The sequence below is a fragment of the Cryptomeria japonica genome, chromosome 5, assembly GCF_030272615.1.
Source record: "Cryptomeria japonica chromosome 5, Sugi_1.0, whole genome shotgun sequence".
Lineage (NCBI taxonomy): Eukaryota > Viridiplantae > Streptophyta > Pinopsida > Cupressales > Cupressaceae > Cryptomeria > Cryptomeria japonica.
In genome coordinates, this window is record NC_081409.1 from 164148099 (window position 1) to 164167345 (window position 19247).

At 34.1% G+C, this 19247-nt stretch overlaps 1 protein-coding gene across 2 annotated transcripts in view; it reads left to right on the plus strand.

Annotated features, from left to right (window-relative positions):
- LOC131072721 (nuclear pore complex protein NUP93A) overlaps positions 1-10300 on the plus strand; it is a 94984-nt gene extending 84684 nt beyond the window's left edge. For both annotated transcript variants that reach the window (XM_058008967.2, XM_058008968.2), the window contains 2 exons: positions 4159-4450; positions 9897-10300. In XM_058008967.2, the coding sequence (XP_057864950.2) occupies positions 4159-4450; positions 9897-9974 (370 nt within the window). In that variant the 3' untranslated portion in view covers positions 9975-10300. The remainder of the gene's footprint in view (positions 1-4158; positions 4451-9896) is intronic.
- Positions 10301-19247: the final 8947 nt, after the last annotated feature.

The following is a 19247-nucleotide window of genomic DNA, read 5'->3' on the forward strand; positions in this document are numbered from 1 at the left end:
ATATATTCGATTGCTTATATATCTAAATCTTATAGCACATAACTTTGAAATATTTATTTCTATGAATTGACACTTTGATTTTATATTTATGTTTACAATATTTATTTTGTTATATTATGTTTGTCTTAAGTGATTTAAAAGTGTGTGTCTACAAATTTATTTTATTTTTGAATGTTTTCCATAAACCCAAAATTGATATGACACAAATTAGAGAATTAGGGTATGTAGTAGAAAATTAGAGAATTAGAAGGTGAAAAGAGGAGTCTGGATGCTTTTTTCATGCTGTAAGATTAAGCTTTGTCAAAGTAGGTGGCTGATCTTTTCATCAGAGTCCTTGTTTTGTAACCTGCAAAGCCAACCTAGATCTATTGAATCTTCCTTCCCTACACATTAATGATTAGTTGCAGCAAGCTGTAGGTTTTCTAATCTGAATTATTAAATGTCACCGACAATCAGTTGTAGTATAACAGAACTGTATTAGAGAATTGCACAAACATATGAGCAACACTAAATATATTATGAATAGCAAAGTACAAAAGAAGGTTAACGAATGTGGCTTCTGAGACAAATTACAATTTTTGCAATCAACCTACCCAATCACTTTTGATAACAATTCTAATGGTGACCTACTTAACACAATACATTTGGCCCACAGAATCCATTTCAATATATTTATTTATTCATCATTAGTACAATGTTTCAGACAATTGTATTCAAAATTACAAATATAAAACTAGAAAATATGCTAGTTAAATGTTCTTGTTGGCATGCTTGTTGATACTCAAGATAGAGTTGGTTGGTGGGGATGGTGGCAATTTCTGTCTGTAGCTCTGTGGTTGTAGGCTTCTTGGTATTGGAATGGATACATTGCTGAATCCTTAGTTGACAGTTGTGAATTGTTTACCAACATCTTCAAGTGTTTCACTTCCTCTTGCAGGTCAACCACCTCTGCTTCGTCTATATATGTTATCTTTTCCTCTGTGGCATTGACTCTGAGTGCTGCTTCCACTGTCTTCTTAACCTTTAGTTTGAACATGCTTATGTTAACCACTAATTTCCCATACACCGGTGAGATCTGCCCTTGGAGTGGTAAAATCTCTCCTTTTGTTGTCTCCAAGTTGACTCGCCTTGGCTTCAAAAATTTATCCTTACTGGCCATCTTTTTGTGGAAGTCATCATCAAACCTGTTGCTAAACAAAGGAGGTACGCTGCTGCTGCTGCTGAGCTATGTGTTCTGAGTTTTGTAATTGAATACCTTGTTGCTCTGCCAATAATTGCTCATGCTTCTCCTTCCATTTCGTCCCTTTTATAGAGTGATCACTTTGTTGCTAGCTCTACATCAGCTACTCAAAGCTGACTTCCAATACTATGAAACTTAACATAACAAGCTCAGGAATTCACATCTAAAAATTGTAATTGATTTGTAGTTTTCTCGAGCAACAGGTGGACTGAGTGGACTGGAGTTGGTAAATTTCCCTGATCATGGTAGTCACCATCATTGAGCAGGGCTGCGTTGAGCTTCTCAGAAAACTGTACAAGAAAGCTTCCCCATATAGGGAAAATTGATAACCTTGGGTGATCCCAGTCATCAGTGTGTCTGCCCTATTCTTCAATCCCAATACATTTATCCCCTGCAGCTCACCAGTGTGTCTGCGATGCTTCACTTAATGTCAATGAGAATATCTGGTTAATTAACTTCTGCAGCATGTCTAATGATTAGAGATAAGGTAAAGGTTAGTCAAATGTGAATGATCTCTGTTTAGAGGAATTATTCTCTCCCTTGCCGAGTTTTGATTCTAATCCTTATTCTCAACTTGGCTTCTGTTATCCTCCACTTCCTCATTTTTCATACTTTATCTTATCTGGTTCCTGGGTCATCTAGGGTGTGACTAGACTGGAATTGTACCAGGTACATGTCCCAGTTTGGATATGGCCTGCACACACCCCCGACCCTGTGGGTTTGCCCCAAGTATGTCTCTCATGGCAGAGTGTTCTCCTTTGTTGCCAGCTCCCTGTTTGCCCAGGCGAAGCCTTATTTCATCATCAGGAGACTCAACATAACAAGCTTTGGAATCTACATATAGATAATATAATAATTAATTGATTACTAGTTTCCCTGAGGAACTGGTGGACTAATTGGAGTGATGGTAAAGCCCATTGATTATGGTGTTCACAAGGGAGATCTTATGCACAAAATTCATGTCTCTGTTGGTGGTGACCTACAAAAAATACTTCTTTGTTTGTCTTTACCTTTCATGTCTCCGTTGATGGTGATGCACAAAAATTACTTTTATGTTTGTCTTTATCTATGTGCCAGATAAAGTTTGATTTCCAACATCTTTCATTGTGTGGTTGCTGCTACTCTAGATTGGCATCAAGACCTTTCTCATGGCAACGCAGAAATTTTCAGCAAAGACATATTTAAAGACGTTTGAAACCCTGTGGAGAATTTTGATGAAAACAGTATTTAATGTAGGAACAAGTGGACTAATTGGAGTATGGTAAATTCCACTGATCATGATGTTCACAAGGTTTGTGTTCCAAATAGATAACTTGTTTGGTGGTGACCTATAAAAGATACCTTTATGTTTGTCTTTATCTACGTGCCAGATAAAGCTTGTTTTTCAGCACCCTTATTTGTGTGGCTGCCACTTCATGGATTGGCATCAAGATCTTTCTCATGATAACAAAGAAATTTTTAGCAAAGATATTTTTCAAGTATGCATAGAATCCTGTAGAGGATTTTGATGAAAACAGTATTCAGTGTACTGTCAAAATTTTGAGTGATGATTGGATACACTCCACTACTATTAATCATTGATTTGTCCAGCACAGACATTTTTCCATAACCTACCCTGTGGGTTCACATCAATTACTTCTGTTTTGCCTGTTGGCTTCAAGTTTGGGGATTCTCGAATACTGTACAAGGAGAGGCACAACTCTAATATGCAGCATATTCTACAATTTCTTTTGCCATCTTGTGTTTATTGAATATTCTTATCAGTAATTTGCTACCTCAAGGCTTGTTAAAAATGTTGGAAAACCACATTAGTTGGAACAAGCAACCTGATGGCTCTGCTATAAGTGGACCAAGAAGTTGAAGATGCTTGCAGATATTATTGTGACCAGATCCTAGATCAAAATTTTATTTCTTTATTGTGAAGTTTTTGTAAATGGTCAGATCGAAATCACATGCCAGTTCCCCTCAATTACTACAATTCTCTATAGTTACAGAATTTTGTTGGAATCGTGAATAGTTTTACCCAGGATGGCATGCAAAGGATTAATCATCTATAGTTTAAACCCTTTTTTCCAATTTTCCATGAACAGTACAGTTCTATTCATAAACCAAAGTCCATGGGTTGTTGGTTTTCACCGTTTCAAAGAGCATAGCAAAATGTGCATGTCATCATCCTCATTTCCCCACAAATTTTTCCCACTTATCGGTTGTTGAAGCTTATATCCTTTTGGGGATGGGTAGAACCCTAAAAGTATTCAGATGAGAGTTCATACTTCGTTTCATAAAGGCCCAAATGTGCTTCTTTATGTTTTTATTCATTATTCATAGGGATGGTATTTTTTGGCTTGGTAAACTATGGATGAGGTTATTGGCCATCTTCTATATGATTTGTGTTGACCTTGGGCCACTTCAATTTCTAATTTTCTACACACCTGTTGTGGCTGAAAGAATGATGCCTCACCCGTGTTTCTCAATGAAGTACCGAGATCAAACCCTTCAGAACATTAGTCTTTTGTACTGTATTTTACTTATCATTTATGCTTTATAGCTCTGCAATAGACTAGATAGTGCCGTATGCAAAGTGGCCTCTTAGTGAAGCCTTACTTCATGTTTTGTACATTAGAAGTTAATCAGCACTATGGTTTCAGTTTTGTGATATGCTTGGTCTATACGTGTTTTAATTCTTTAATACATATCTTTTTGCTTATTAAAAGACATACTTATATTTTTAATTCTGGGTCATGCATTGATAGTTTTCCCAATGATCATTGCATCTCAACCTCTTGGATTGAGTGTCTAGATGTTTCTTACGGGGATTTAATTTTCAAAAGTCTCACTCTTGTATTGAAATATAAGTATGATATGTAACTTGTTCCCATATCTAACTTCACTCTTACATCTGATTATTTGAATGCCAGCATCCAAGAAAGGGACCAAATTGCAGAGCGACAAACAACATTGCGGCAACTTGAGGCTATTTTAGCTGTTCACAAATTTGCAAGAAGTGGTCGGTATGGTGAATCTCTAAGGGAACTAACCAAACTGTCTTTTCTTCCATTGGATTCAAGATCCCCTGACATAACTGCAGATGCATTTCAAAACCTCTCGCCTCCAGTTCAAGCATGTATTCCAGATGTCCTTAAGGTTGCTCTCACATGCCTGGATAATGTAACAGATACAGATGGGACAGTTCGTGTTTTGAGGAGAAAAGTAAGGACTGTCTGCAATGTTGAGATTCCAAGCATTTTAGTTCTTGTCATGTCTATCCATTTTTAATTTTGTAGCTTATAGATTTCTAACAATGGTGGGAAATCACTACTCTAATGTGCAGAATAAGAATTTCTAAATCACTACTCTTATGTGCAGAATAAGAATTTCTAGAAATCCATTGATTCTTTAGCTCATTTTGTTTTGACTAATGCATTATTTATACAGTGAAATTCAATTTATTATCCTATTCTAAATTAGAGATCACATCTAATGGTACTTCAGTGCATCAAGTAAATCCACATTGACCCATTTTCCATGAGTAGTGGTTACCAAGAAAGCATCTTTAACAAGAATGAATGGTCCTCTTGGCACTTCTTGTATCTTCTTGATGCTTATAAGGGTGAAGCACCATAATTCAGGAGGTCATTGATCCCAATATGGCTTCAGTATCCATATAGTTTTCTCCACGTTCAAACCCTCTTGGTTTGCTACCAATTGATAAAACCTTCAGCAAGTGTTGTGCCCTGTGAACCATTTTATATGCAGTTTCCTACATCTTTTGTTTTTATGAATGTGGTACTTCTACAGTGCATCAGGTTGTGTGATATGATTTTTTTTGGGTTTAGCTGCTTAGTTTCAATTTAATCTACATTGATGCATATATCATGAGTAGTGATTCATTAGAACCCTAAAAATATGATACAAACTATATGCAAATCATGTTTGCTTTGGTTTCACATAGAATCATGAGAGCTTGGTCATGTACCTTGTTCCTATGGAAAATACATGAAGGTTGATCTGAGGTGTGGTCTACTTGTATTTCTTCAAGTATCATTCATTAGAACATTCATCTCTACATAGTTATCCACTAAAATATCACATTTATCCCATCCATTGACTGTGGTGTCTATAATAAGCTTTCTGTTATAGTCATCATTGCATGCAATGTGGATCTTTTGTGGTAAGAATGCTTCTTGCACTGATTCTGGAGTGTCTTCTGCACTAAAGCCATTCTTGGCATTGGCATGCAACAAATATTTGAGCTTTTCGAGCATTCCTTTCTGAGAAGAGAGCCAGAATGTTTTGTAGGATGGTTGACTTGATCTCTCCACCTTTCAGCAGTGTCTACTGCAATTACTCATGAAATTAGTACCTTTATGTTTGTTCCAATTATGCCAGAAGATCCATCATATTTTTAGTCTCCTTTAGTAACTCTTTTTGTTTCTTGGGGTTAGGGTGCATACATGCATGTGGGGTAGCCTTTGGTATGCACTGGTCATTAACCTTTAGATATAGCTTTATCCTGTACCATACCCCTATTTGTGCCCTTGAGTGAGTAGTAACATTCATCAATGGCATGTTCCTTGTTAGAGTGCAGATATATGTGCCCTTGCATATGTAGTCATGTCCACAACAAGTCAACTTATGATAATGCTATCAAGATTCAATTGTGTAGTTTCCGAGTCAAACTGATTGACCCATGTTTCATGAGCAGTGGTTCACAAGAACCCATCTCTCATGAGAATGAATGGAACATTTAGCACTTATTGCAAGCACTCTTAACACTACTCATGAGTTAGTAAGATTGTGTGTAAATTTTTGTATGTATGTATGTGTGTATGTATGTATGTATGTGCGTGTGTATGTGTGTGTGTATGTATGTATGTATGTATGTATGTATGTATGTGTGTGTGTGTGTGTGTGTATGTGTGTATTCTGGGTATGTATTAGTAATGTCAAACCATTATGTGTGAAGTAGAATAGTTGATTTCTCACTTGAATACATCTTTCAAAGGGCCTTCATTAACCCTTCTTTTACCTCTTCATCGTCACAAGGAGACAATATCCTCGCCTTTGATGCATACCATTTGGGATTTAGATCAAATATTGCTATATGAAACAAGCTATTCATATAGTTCCACGGCTGCATTACGATGAACTTAATATGTTGCTCCTATAACCCCAAATAAGGTTCCCTGTTGCAAATTGCTTGTTTCATCTGCCCAAGCATGTTGTCAAATGTCTCATAAATCTCTCCAGGACTAGGAGAATGTTGGCATATCTAATGACATATACAATAGATGAAATGAAGTAGAAAATGCATCTGCAAACAAAAAATTCAAACAAGACAAGTTAGAAAATTAATATTTGGAAATTCAATGATAAAATCAGCAATCAATTTACTGATAAAATCAATATTTTTTTGAAAAATCAACAATTTCTTATCTCATAGTGGACCACCAGTCATCATCAAGGACCTTTTGTTTGATACTTTTTCTTTCAACAATGTTTGAAGTAGGCCATCTAGACTACTCTGAATTAACCATCATCAACTGTAGAGCTAGTTAACTGTCATCAGTTGTAGAGATGATTAACCATCATCACTTTTAGAGCTTCCTACATCTCAAGCATCCTCTCTTTCAAAATGAAATAAACTGCATACCTAGTCTCCATAGGTTTGAGGGATTCTTGTTTAGAAAAAGTCTTGAAGAGAGTGAGGTATGGTGATTACAAATGAACATTTGAGTATCTCTAGCTTCTATCACAATTTGCTGCAATCAATCTATCTACCCGATGTCTTTTAATGCATTTTTCAATGCATGGGCACAAGAAGGGGTCTAAAAGATGTGCTTGTATGCACTTTTAACATCATGCCAGCTAATTTTTACACGAGTGCTCAATTAGTGATCACTTGTACAACATTTGAGGCCCCATTCTTCCCTATGGCCTCTCAAAAAATGAAATTGGAAGTCCACATCCTTTTCCCATAACTGTCAATAGCACTAAGAAAATATGAGTCAACAAAACATGTGGCTATGATGTTAATGAGTGGTTGATGTCTAATATTGGTTCACCCATCCTTGAAAATAGAGCAACTCGTCCTATTCCAAGTTTGCCTTAGGTCCTCCAGCATCAACCTCACTTACAAATATTCTTTGTAAAGAGGCTAGTGCATATTGTATGTTCTCCAAGGGGGAGAATGAGAGACCAACACAAGTTACATCTCTGAACATTTGTTTGAAGGAGAATGCACTACATGGAACAAGATGGCATGGGCATAAACATACCTACAATTGTCCCCACCTTCTCACTAGCACTAGTCTTTCTCTTTTCTCTTGTAAAAACATCACCACTACTAGTACCAACCATGGAGGGCATAGGCACAGCTGGTTGTGTAGATCGTATTGGTATGGTTACATCCTGAGACTTTGCTTCCCCCTCCATATGCCGTCTATGAAGCTCTATCTACTCATAATCTATATTTGTACTCAGATAACCCCATGTCTGCTAACGGCCCAGAGATGAGGAAATACTTTTGTGTACCTCTGTCTAGAATCTCTTTTGAAAATGTGACAACCATATTGTATTACCCCCCAAACTTTTCTTTTTATCTTTGTCTAGGGCTGTCACAAATTGCAGAAGATTTTTGTTTGAATTAAAGGGGCTGTTGCATAATATTTTAAAATAATGGAAGTGATTTCAAATGGAATTTGTTGTTATTCACCTTCAGTGCAACACTCCCGCACCCTAAAGAACACTAACTGAGATTGGAACTCTCACATTTCTTTCTTCCATCTCATGTTCACTATGCTCGTTGTTGCTCATGTTGCTTTGTGAAACAATAATGCAAGTACAAATTAAAAATAGCAAAACTAAAAAAAATTCATACATTTTTTCTTTAAAACTTCAAAAAGAAAGAAAACAAAAACAAATGTAAGAATCACTCACCTCTTCCGCATCTTTTGTCACCCCACTCTTCACTGCTCAGCAATGTTGTTTTCTTCAGTTGCACTTCCAAACTTGCTAAAAATGATTGTTCCTGCTCCAACTTGGCTGCAATTTTTTTTCGACATGTAACAGTGAGTTGGAATGAGATAGGGTTTTTGTTGATTTAGGGATAAGTGTGTTGTGGAGGTTTAAAAAGAATAAGAATAAAGGAATCAAGTTTTCATTTTAGACCTTTGTTAAAAAATGGCTTAATTGTTGTGGAGATGATTGACCATCCTTGGGATGGTTGGGAAATGTCTAGCCATACTCTCTGTGTTCCCTCGTATAAAAAACGTTTTCAGGATAGTTGGGTAAATTTTCATAAATTGTGGATGAGTAGGGGATGCGTCCCTAGGGAACATAGGCTTTATTTAATTGAAACCGACACTTTTATGGGACATATTGAAAAGTCAAATATGAATTTGTTGTTGAAAATTGTAAGCATAAGAAATTTTGGAGTTTTGAAAGATTTAGGTTTAACATAAAATTAAAAAATACTTTATCCAAAGTAGTTGTGGTCTAGTCATGGATTCAGGGTCTAATGAAAAACAATCCCATCATGCAACATTGATGCACAAAATCAATCATAGTAGATAATTCCAACGACACAACAAATTAATAGAGAAATGTATTATATTCGTCCATAATAATTACATCAAGCCTCTAGGCATTAGAATTAGACCTTGAAGCCTTACAAAATCACAGAACAAAAGGTCTTATAGTCTAACACAATAAACTTTAAAAAGAACTCATTCACAACTACAAATTGCTTCTACAACAAGAGTGCCATTGCAAATCTTCTATCCTTTGCCTACATTACAAGAAAGGCACCCTCAAATGAACATTGATGTGTCAAAGGACTTATGACTTCCCACTTTATTTTGGGTTATTTGGAGTCACATATGGATTTGGCCATTCGTGTTGTTTTTATCTTTATCACCCAATCTGGTGCTCTCCTATTTCCATGCTCTTCACGAATTGCTCCTATCTGTCTCTTTTCTTTTCCTTATATGCTTCTTTTCTAACGAGCCCAATTACCTTATGATGTATCTATGATTTAAAGTCTCTTTTCATCATCCCGAGGCATTATAAAGAATGAAACTCTTTGGAGCCAAGAAATAGGTCTTCAATAAGGATCAAGATGGTCCCAAATGATCTTAGTCATCCCCTTGCTGTTAGCTGTTTTGGTACTTAGGATCTCATTTTTGACTATTAGACTGTAACAGGTCCACAAAACACTTGACATGTTTCCCTATTTAGTAGTCTAAAGTTGCATCTTTCTGTGCACAATTTAGTTTTACTGTATTATTAGATGCTGCATGGATAGGCTTTGTAACCTTATATGGTTCATAACTGGCCCTTTGTCCCACAATTTTTTAATATCCATGACATGTGATGAAATTGGATTTGGTAAATTTATGTTGAGTTGGAGGTTCAGTATTGTAAATAATTTGATGCCCACTCATGTTTCAAGACAATTTTTATTTTAATGCAACTGTTAATCAAAAGTAGATGCACGGCTAGTTTTTATTTTGTGAATGATTTAGGCAATTATAATGTGAATCAACTAAATCCCGTTTTTTGATGTTTTAGATGCCTTGTCGAACAGGAAGTTTATGATATTGGTCTTGTTCGTAAGACTCTAATTAATGTAAATTTTTTTAATGGCATTTTGTAGATTGCAAACTTTGTGGCAAATTATTTGCCAAGAAATTGGCCACAGGAGCTATATGACAAGGTAGCTCAGATGCTTTGAAGACGCTGGCAAGTATTGGCCATACATTATGAAGACGAATGGAGAAGTGGTTTTTAGTTGGGAGAGGGCATGCTTCAATGGAATAATTCCCCATAATTTCTTTTCTGTGTTGTTTATATGTAAGCATGAACAGTCTTTATTATTTTGAAAGTGATCGGTGCACCATTTTTGTAGGGATTTCTGCAACTAAAGGGATAGGGCATGCTAGGCCACCCTAGACTTTGTATGTATGGAAAGCCTGTGTTGTAAGACATGGATATTTTGCTATTTGTTTTCAATGGAAAGACCTGCTTAAAATAAAAAACAGTGGGGCTGGTTTAAATTTAGTTTCCTCTAAATTCAATATCCTTGATATAAAGGATATTCTCAACATGTGTAATATTTTCTTGTAACTTCTTGTTCAGTTTTGATTTAGATCCAGTGAAAAATTTAAAAATAGTATTTCCAATAAATTGTGGAACACGAAGGCCTAGCTATTAAAGGCAACTCAGTAGATGGAAGCAAAAGCTAAATTCAGTTTTCAACTGTAACTTAGGCTCATTTTTTGGTACATATTAATTCTCTTTAATGCACGGTCCGTACATTTGTATCAACTTACTATATTCCCAAATGTGCTGTATTTGAATATCTACTATAGTCAAAACCAGGAACCATTGTGAAACCGAAACCATATTTGCTCTGCCGAGGCATTATGTGGCAATTCATTAAGAAAGTTGGATTTTATGTGTGCCAGGCTAACTTTATTTAGTATATAACACATGCATATGTGCATGCAGATATATGAATATAGCTCTCTCTATATATCTGTGTAATGCATTGTTTGGGTTGACTCTTATGTGATGTTATGAAGGTCAAATGGTGTAATTAATTTTTTTAAAGGGTGCATTGTCGGTTGACCAAATCTTTGTGGAATCTATTTATTTCTTTGTAAATATAGATATTTGGTATTGCAAATTCTCTTGCATGTATAGATTAATGTAGTGTTGTTGCTCCAATTTGGCACACCTTTGATAGGCCAAAGACACATTGGTTTAGGGGGCAACTCATTATGACATGGGCCCACACAACTTCAAATATGCAAGCAACCTCTGGAAAAGGCTGGTTCTTTACCTAAGCTAAAATAAATCTAATGGTAAGCTAAATCTGCAGAGAAAGAGTTAAAGGGACAAAGAATTAGAAAGAGAGACGGGTGCAAAGAGGATAAAATAGGACTGTGTGACAAGAACTAGTGATCAATCGATTATTAATTCTAAATATAATGTCAATTATTAAATCACTTAACACTTCTGTTAGAGAACCATTTAAAATGAGAGATCGAGACATGTCATCTCTGGGTTGAAATATGAAGAATAAAGCCAATAACAACACTGCCATTTGTTCACGAGCCCCAAAAGAAATAAAAAAAATTACAACGATGCAAGACCCTTTTGCTTATAGTTTGTGAAAAGAGGATGACGATTTCAACTATTGATTAAATAGGGCGATCCAATGGATCAAAATAATTAGAATGCCAAAATAAAAAGACTAACTTCTAAAAATTACTTTATCACACAGTCCTTGAATGGGAAGGGTAAGTGGGGTAAAGTACTACATTTAATATAAAAGAAGTTGAAACAAATAATAATATATAAATTTTTCATGAGAATTTTATTATAATATAATGATAATGAAGAGTTCGTTACATTTTGGTGAATATTGAAGGTGTATTATATTCACATGGATATAAAAATGTTTGTCAATAAAAACTAATTCACATATGGATTAATAAAGTCTGTCAATAAAAACTAGAAATATTTAATTTGACATGATGTAACATTTAAATGCATGAAAAGCCCCAAAAATAGTTTATTATTATTATTTATTTAACTTAATTTATTTTCTCTTCTTATGCACTCAATTAATTTGTTTTTTAATTATTTATTGTTAATTATATCTTCACTTCCACCTCTAAAGTGTCATTCATTTTGAATTCAAGTGATCAATCAATTTGTTTATCTCTATAATGCAATTAGTTAATTTTGAAATCATCTCAATCTAATAGTAATTATGGGAGATTGAAAGTGTCCCTAAAAATCCAAGTTTTTCTCAAGAATAAGGATAAGAAGGAATATAGAATTAAAATATAACAATAATAATGTGGTAATATAAAATAATAATATGTTAGAACATAATACTATAATCATATCATAATAATAATTTAATATTAATTACAATATAATAATTTTTTAAGTGGAATAGTGAACAAATATGATATTTTTTGGCGTACTTTACCTATATTTCTCTAAAGATAGGTATATTAGTTTATACGTTCTTTCATCCATTGGATGGAGTTGAAAGGGGCATGCAGGGCGACAACTAGGGACAATGCACCATTAAGATTTGGGGACAATTACCTCAACGCGTTCCTAGTGCACTAGACAGGGTTGAGGTGCAACACCCCTCCCATCTAAGCACAAATTTGCAATCAGAAAAATGTTGAAGCATGCATGAATTGAGGAATTCGAAGATCTCACCCATGGATGAAAACAAGTACAATTAGGCTTAGAAATGCCCAAAATTTGTGCTAGTCGAAGAATCAATTTTTGACCTCTGCTGGAAACCTCTATCAACAAGCAAAAAAGAAGGTAGTCTAAGCTATGGTGGACCCATTGTTGATGTGACCTTAAAAGAGAAGAAATCCACTCTCTCTGATTTGACGTGGATCAAGGGAGAGGACCTAGTACCTAAGCGTGTTCTAATGGCTATGATAGTAGTTGTTGATTTAATACTTACACTAGTTGATTTAACACCCACACTTGATTTAATGTCCAATTTTTTTGACAACATTGCACTAATAGTTGCGACTTTAAAGTTGTTATTGCTAATTGATGATGACTACCTATAGTTGTTAAAAACAACCAATCATGTGATGCCTCATCAGCTGCACAACTATGGGTCTCCCTTTTGCACGATTCTTGCTCTCACTTTTTTTTTTGGGCTGTTTGGGACACTTCGAAAAAAGAATGTTGATGTGGCATCATATTTGATGATGTGGTCCTGAAACCTTAGTTATAAGCAAGAGACTTGCCAAGTAAACTGCTGTAAAAAAAATTGAAAGTGACTTAAAATTTCCACATAAAATTTTGAGAAATGTAAAGTTAAATCCTCTTCCCTAACAACCACTATGGACTTCCAAAAAGTTCTGTGAAACCAAAAAGGCCAACGAACAACAGAAATCTGCACTATTGGATCTTGCATAGTAAAACGGCTGGTGGAAATTAATTTTGTTGACTGAATAAGGAGTCTCAAAGCCAACACCAATGTGCGAATGAGGAACCCTCCAGTAAGAATGAAAATTTGCTCACAACAGGGAAGAACTTGAGGAAACGAAAACTACCACCAAAGAATCCAAGTCTGCCATGGAAAAACGAAAAAATTGCACCTGAAGAAAATGGGTTTAGAGAAGGGAAAAAAATCGAAGAGCTTGAGACCGACAAACAAGAAATCCATAGAAAAGAATTTTTTCTGCCAACAAAGGACTTGAGGGAAAAAAAGCTTCCATTGAAAAAAATACTTTTGACTGGAGAATTGAATTTTTAGCTAAATATCTTCACGAGATGAATTGCACAACTTAGAAGAGAAGTTCATGGCCATCAAAGGATAGCATGGAAGCTTTAGGAAGAGGAGTTCTGGGATACAACCACTCAAATGTTTGCGCGCAACATAATATCTATGGGAAGTAAAACAACCTTGCAATACGTGCATCATCACTTGAAGGTTGCCATGAGAAACGAGGCACTCAGAGCAGATGGGACAATTGGAAGATGACATGCTATTGAATACCAACACTATGGAGACAAAATGGGGATCTGCATACAAGGAAGAAGTTGCGACAGAGTAAAGGAGGATTCAATATAAAGAGGGGAACCCATCATCACATATTTCTACCATGATTAAAATTAACCTGCATGAGAAGGGGACCCTGCAACCCAAAGTGAATTATAAGTCTTATAGTTGTTGCTATGAAGATAAAACATTTCATATCTGTGCACATCGCTCAAAATAAAATTTGTGGAAATGCAATACACATGCTTAACACATAAGTCCACTATGAAGGAAATAAATGTACCTGCAACCATCTGCCAACACCAAAGAGATTCACCAATTGCTAGAACAATATGCAGAGCAATAAAAGGACATCCTATAGATATGGCGAAAATCAATTTGTGCACACAAAAGTGAAGTCTCTCAAAACTACAAAAAATGTCACCAAGAAAGAAAAGAATGCTCTAACCATAAAGATGTTCGCATTAAAGAAAAATGTATTTATAATCATCCGCTCATACACGAGACCAACACAAGGACTTGCAAAGTAGGATCGGCCATGAAAAGAGCTATTCGATCGTAGGGGGGAAGCAATCTTATTTGCAAAAGAGAGAAAAAAGCTACCCACTACGATTTTGAACAAAACCATCGACCGAATAGAAAAGTAACTACATTTCTAATTAGTGGAAGGTATAAATTGAATGAATGAATGGAGGAATTTTAATGACATCCACAAGATCTAACAGTCTAAGGGATCAAGATGCACCAAATTAATCTGTTTTCAACTTCTTTTCTCTAATGAATTTTCAGTTATGTATCTTGAGTAAGAAGCTTGCTGTTTTGTGAAATCTTGTTGTCATTCTGTTTCCACCACCCTTTTGCTACAAAGAATGCACGTCCTTTCTTTCCAATCTTCTTTGGTCACCTTCCATCTATCAGTTTTACATCTCAAAAAGTGAGATTTTCTGAAGCCTTGTGCCATTCTGTTTCCACCACTTTCTTGCTACAAAAAATGTATGTCTTTTTTCTTAATCTTCTTTAGACACCTTTCATCTACCAGCTTCACATCTCAAATAATGAAATCCAATACAATTAATAACTAGAAACAATAACTTGAACTTCTTTGTTGCTCTATGCTACGTTTGTGTAAATTACTTAGATTTAATAAGTTCTTCTTCTTTAGTTATATGTACAGAAGACAAAATGATGGAAGCGACTCACAACATGTGCTTACACGAAGGAAATGGAAAACTGCACAGAAATGGCTTTAAGTGCACATGGGTTCATAATACTATCGTAATCTCTCGCGTGCGAAGCTAGAACTATTGTTGGTGTTGCTTGGATTAGAAAGAGAGCACCATCGACACACATTCTCTTTTTTAAAATAGAAATGAGATTTGGGATGCCTCTGCTTCACTTTAAGGATTTAAGAATATATCAGTACATAAATTATTCTCACGTATCATAATTTATGCATTACTGGATAGTCGTTTTCTTCCTTGAAACTGTAAGCCATGTGTCAGGTCACTACCAACCCAAGTAGCAGATTAACATAATCCGTGACGGACATTTCTTTATCTATTGAAAATCATTGTCATGCTTTTATCTAGATCTAATTTGTGCTTACCACACGACCCTTGCTTTTATCTAGATGTATTTCCATGAGTATACGTATCTCTAAGATACTCTGACACATAGTTTGCATGCCTTGTTTAGGTCTTCATCTTGCATGCTTGTCTTTTTTATAACATCTGAATTTTGAATGGCAGCCACATTCTTATTTCAATGGTAAGATTTGTAAATGTTTACCTTAGTCTGAATAAGAGCGTATCCCGTCTCTTGGTATGTGCATGTGAAAGTTTAATGTTTATTGGCCTATGGATAAATCTCACAATATAATGAAGGCTGTACACTCTTATCCCTCGACCTTTGCATTGTGTTGATTGCTTTGTCTACAACATGCATCCTGCAATAAGTCCTTGTAAATTAACAGTCTTTCTCTATCGCTATCTCATGTGCCCTGTCTATGCTTCCACATAATTGCATGCAAGTCGATCTCTAAGTCTTTTTATGGTTGCAAAATTTATAGGATAAATAATAGTTATTCTTTTATCATGATGCTGTATGTTGATATCCAAACCAATGCGCATATGATTAAAATCAACAGCAGTTTAGGTTAAGGGAAGATCCGACTGATATAACTTTAGAAATAGGCGTTTTATTTTTATATTTCTTGAATTTATATATTATAATCTCTGGAAAAATGATTAAGTTGATAATTATATTGTTTGATTTGCTATTTCAGGATTTGATTGTTTGATTTTTTTTGCATCAACATTTCGGATCACATTTGGGATGAATGCAAAAAAGTTCACACAATCAAATCCGTAATAATTATATTGTTCAATTTTCTATTTCTGGATTTGATTGTGTGAGCTTTTTTGCATCAATGTTTCGGATCACACTCCATGATCCATCATCCATGTGATCTGAAACGTTGATACAAAAAAACTCACACAATCAAATCCAGAAATAGCAAATTGAACATTATGGATTGTGGAAATCTCAAGTCTTTAATTATATTGTTACTAGGAAAAAGGTTAACATTAGGAAGATTTCAGCATTCCTTGTGAAATGTTGTAATTCGAATAAAATGTAACCTTGAAAGGATGAATCAATAGGTAATGTTTCATGCAAGAATGCAATAAAATTAGAAATTCTATCGCATTTGATGTTATAAATTACCATTCTTATTAATAATTATATAATCACAATTATAAAATATAAAGTTATCATTTGCTACCATATCAAGTTAGTGTACTTTGGATTGACTCTAGTTGTCATATTGTTAAGATGGTACTAATCTTTCAAGAGGCATCTTAATTAAGTAGTATTAAATATGATTAGCTATAGAATAATTTAGAACCATTATCCATCTTGCAAGAATGTCATAGACATATAATTTTACATTGAAAAAACTATTTGAATTAAGATATGGTATAAAAAGATTGTAAAATGCATGCATGAACTTATGTGTGTAGATATTTTTCTTACTTGAAAGGAATGGTATGATTATTGCGAGAGTCCCAAACTTGTCATGTCTGAGAAATGTCTAAAATGATATTCATGAATATTAAAACTTTGTTGTGTAGTTAATAAATATGTCCAACAACGTAGCAGTGATTCATATCATATAGTGTGAACTTGTAAAAGATTAAAACTATATATTATTAGTGTCTTTAGAACAAAATCAAGGGTAAAGGCTCATCCAAGGTTAGGAAATGAAAGATATTCTTCTATCAAAATTATCTTTTGAATCTCCTTAGAGTAAGGGTACCTTATTATGGAAGTGTAGGATAGTTTTTATTCTCATCTTAATGTTCATAGATAGTTGATGATTACCAATTTGTATCATGTAAGTTCTCAAATGTGCTAGTAAGATGTTAAAATTCAAGTAATTGTGTCTAACCACTTTAATCACATGTTCTTTAATGAATCATATTTTATTTATTATGAAATAGTTATTGGATTAATGTGTTTGAATTGGTAATTATAATTGTACATAGTCTTTTAGTAGATTTGCATAGTTATATTTCTTTTGTATATGTTTGAGTAGTTGCTTAGAATTTGAAGTCAGATGGGTGCCGAATATGGAGAACATATAAGGGTAGGTATCTACTACTAACCTATCTATCAATAGTTAGATTAAAAAGATGCTTTGGCCAAATCTTGCTAATTATTTTTAAATATTTACTATTTGATTATTTTTCTCTCTCTACCATATCATGATATAGATACATTAGCATTCATTAGGCATTAGAATGTTAGGTATATTATGATACATCAGATTCCATCACTCCTTCCGGTTCTAGATTGCTACACATTGTCATGCACGGTTGGGTATTCTTCATTTAAATGATTTTTGGGAAGCATATGTTTCATGGTTAGGCAGTAAAGCACTCTTACAATGCTCTCACTTAGGGTGTTCTTATGTGGAGGTCGCATATCAAAAGTACTCGTTAATATTGTTTCTTTATGTACTTGATGTACATGACCATTTGGTTTTCTTGTAAGAAAATAGTTTCTTAATGTATTGCTAGCCTTTGGGGCTAATGTATTCATAAATTTCTATCAAAATCTTAAATTTAGTCTCTTTTATTATATCTTTGAGCAAGTCAATTCAATTTATATTTATTATGTGTAATTTAATTTTTTAATATTGAGAGGTCCTTACACCTTTCCAAATTCTTAGGAGTTTTTGGCATTCAATCTTATTTAATTGCATTATTTATTTATTTTAATCAATGCACTAAATCAACTTAAAGGTTGATATTTTTGAAGTTGGCATTGTAATGCTCACCCAATTTGTAACTGACACTTTTAGTATGGTTCTAAATAGCTTAGTTTCAATTTTAGTTAGGTATTATTAATCTGAAACTCATGGAAGTAGAGATTTCTATTTATATCTTTTTGTGTGACTGTTTTAAGGGTTATAATACCATTGTTTAGTAGAAAGCGTATAAAATTTCAACGTGTTTACTCTATTGAATTATGTGATCATGTAATATTTTGGAAATCAAAGGATAACATCTACTATTTGGAAATATTTTTTTGATCTCGATAATGTTAGGTTGTATTTTGTTGATCTAAAATTGAATGAGCTAGTAAAATCTTAGATTCATTGTGATTTTCTATATAATCGTGTCTCAAATATGCACATCAAATATGGTGATTTGATCATGTGCAATTTGAAAAAAATCTTATGATTGTTTCCTTGTAAGTTTGCATTGGTTTTGTGTGCAATTGTGTGAATGCTAATTGTTACAGTACTATTTTCTTATTTCAACTAATTGTTTAGGATTGATTAATGAAACATGAATTATCATTGTCCATTAAATGATTTAATTTTACCTCATTTGAACCTTAACCATCTTTTGATCTTTATTTTAAATTTGATGGTTAGAGAATTTTAAAATTTAAGGAATAATAAGATTTTTGGATCTACATAATGTACATTGAATGCATGAAGAAATATGTATAGATCTGTAATAAGAAAGTTTCTAATGTTGCATGCGAACACAAATATGAATATTTTATCTTATCATTCTTTTAACTTAATCCAAATCACACCGATAAAGGCCACCCTATAAATGATCATTTATACCACTTAGCCATTTCACATGGTCAAGAATCGACTATGAAGGAAGTTTGGAGTAGGAATCTCTGCTTTTCAAGAGGGGTAAGTAATCTATTATATACTCGAAGTTGATTGTGCTAAAACCACCATTAACACTAACTAAGTTATTTCCTTAAAACTTAGAGGACTGTGCCATTCAATGGTTTGATTTTTAAGCTCCCAATTATATCCACTATTTTGGTGAGTTATCTACTACATTCTTCTAACACTTTTGTTCCATAATGGGCATAAACTAAAATAAGATTGATTTGATTAATCTATGAAATAATAGT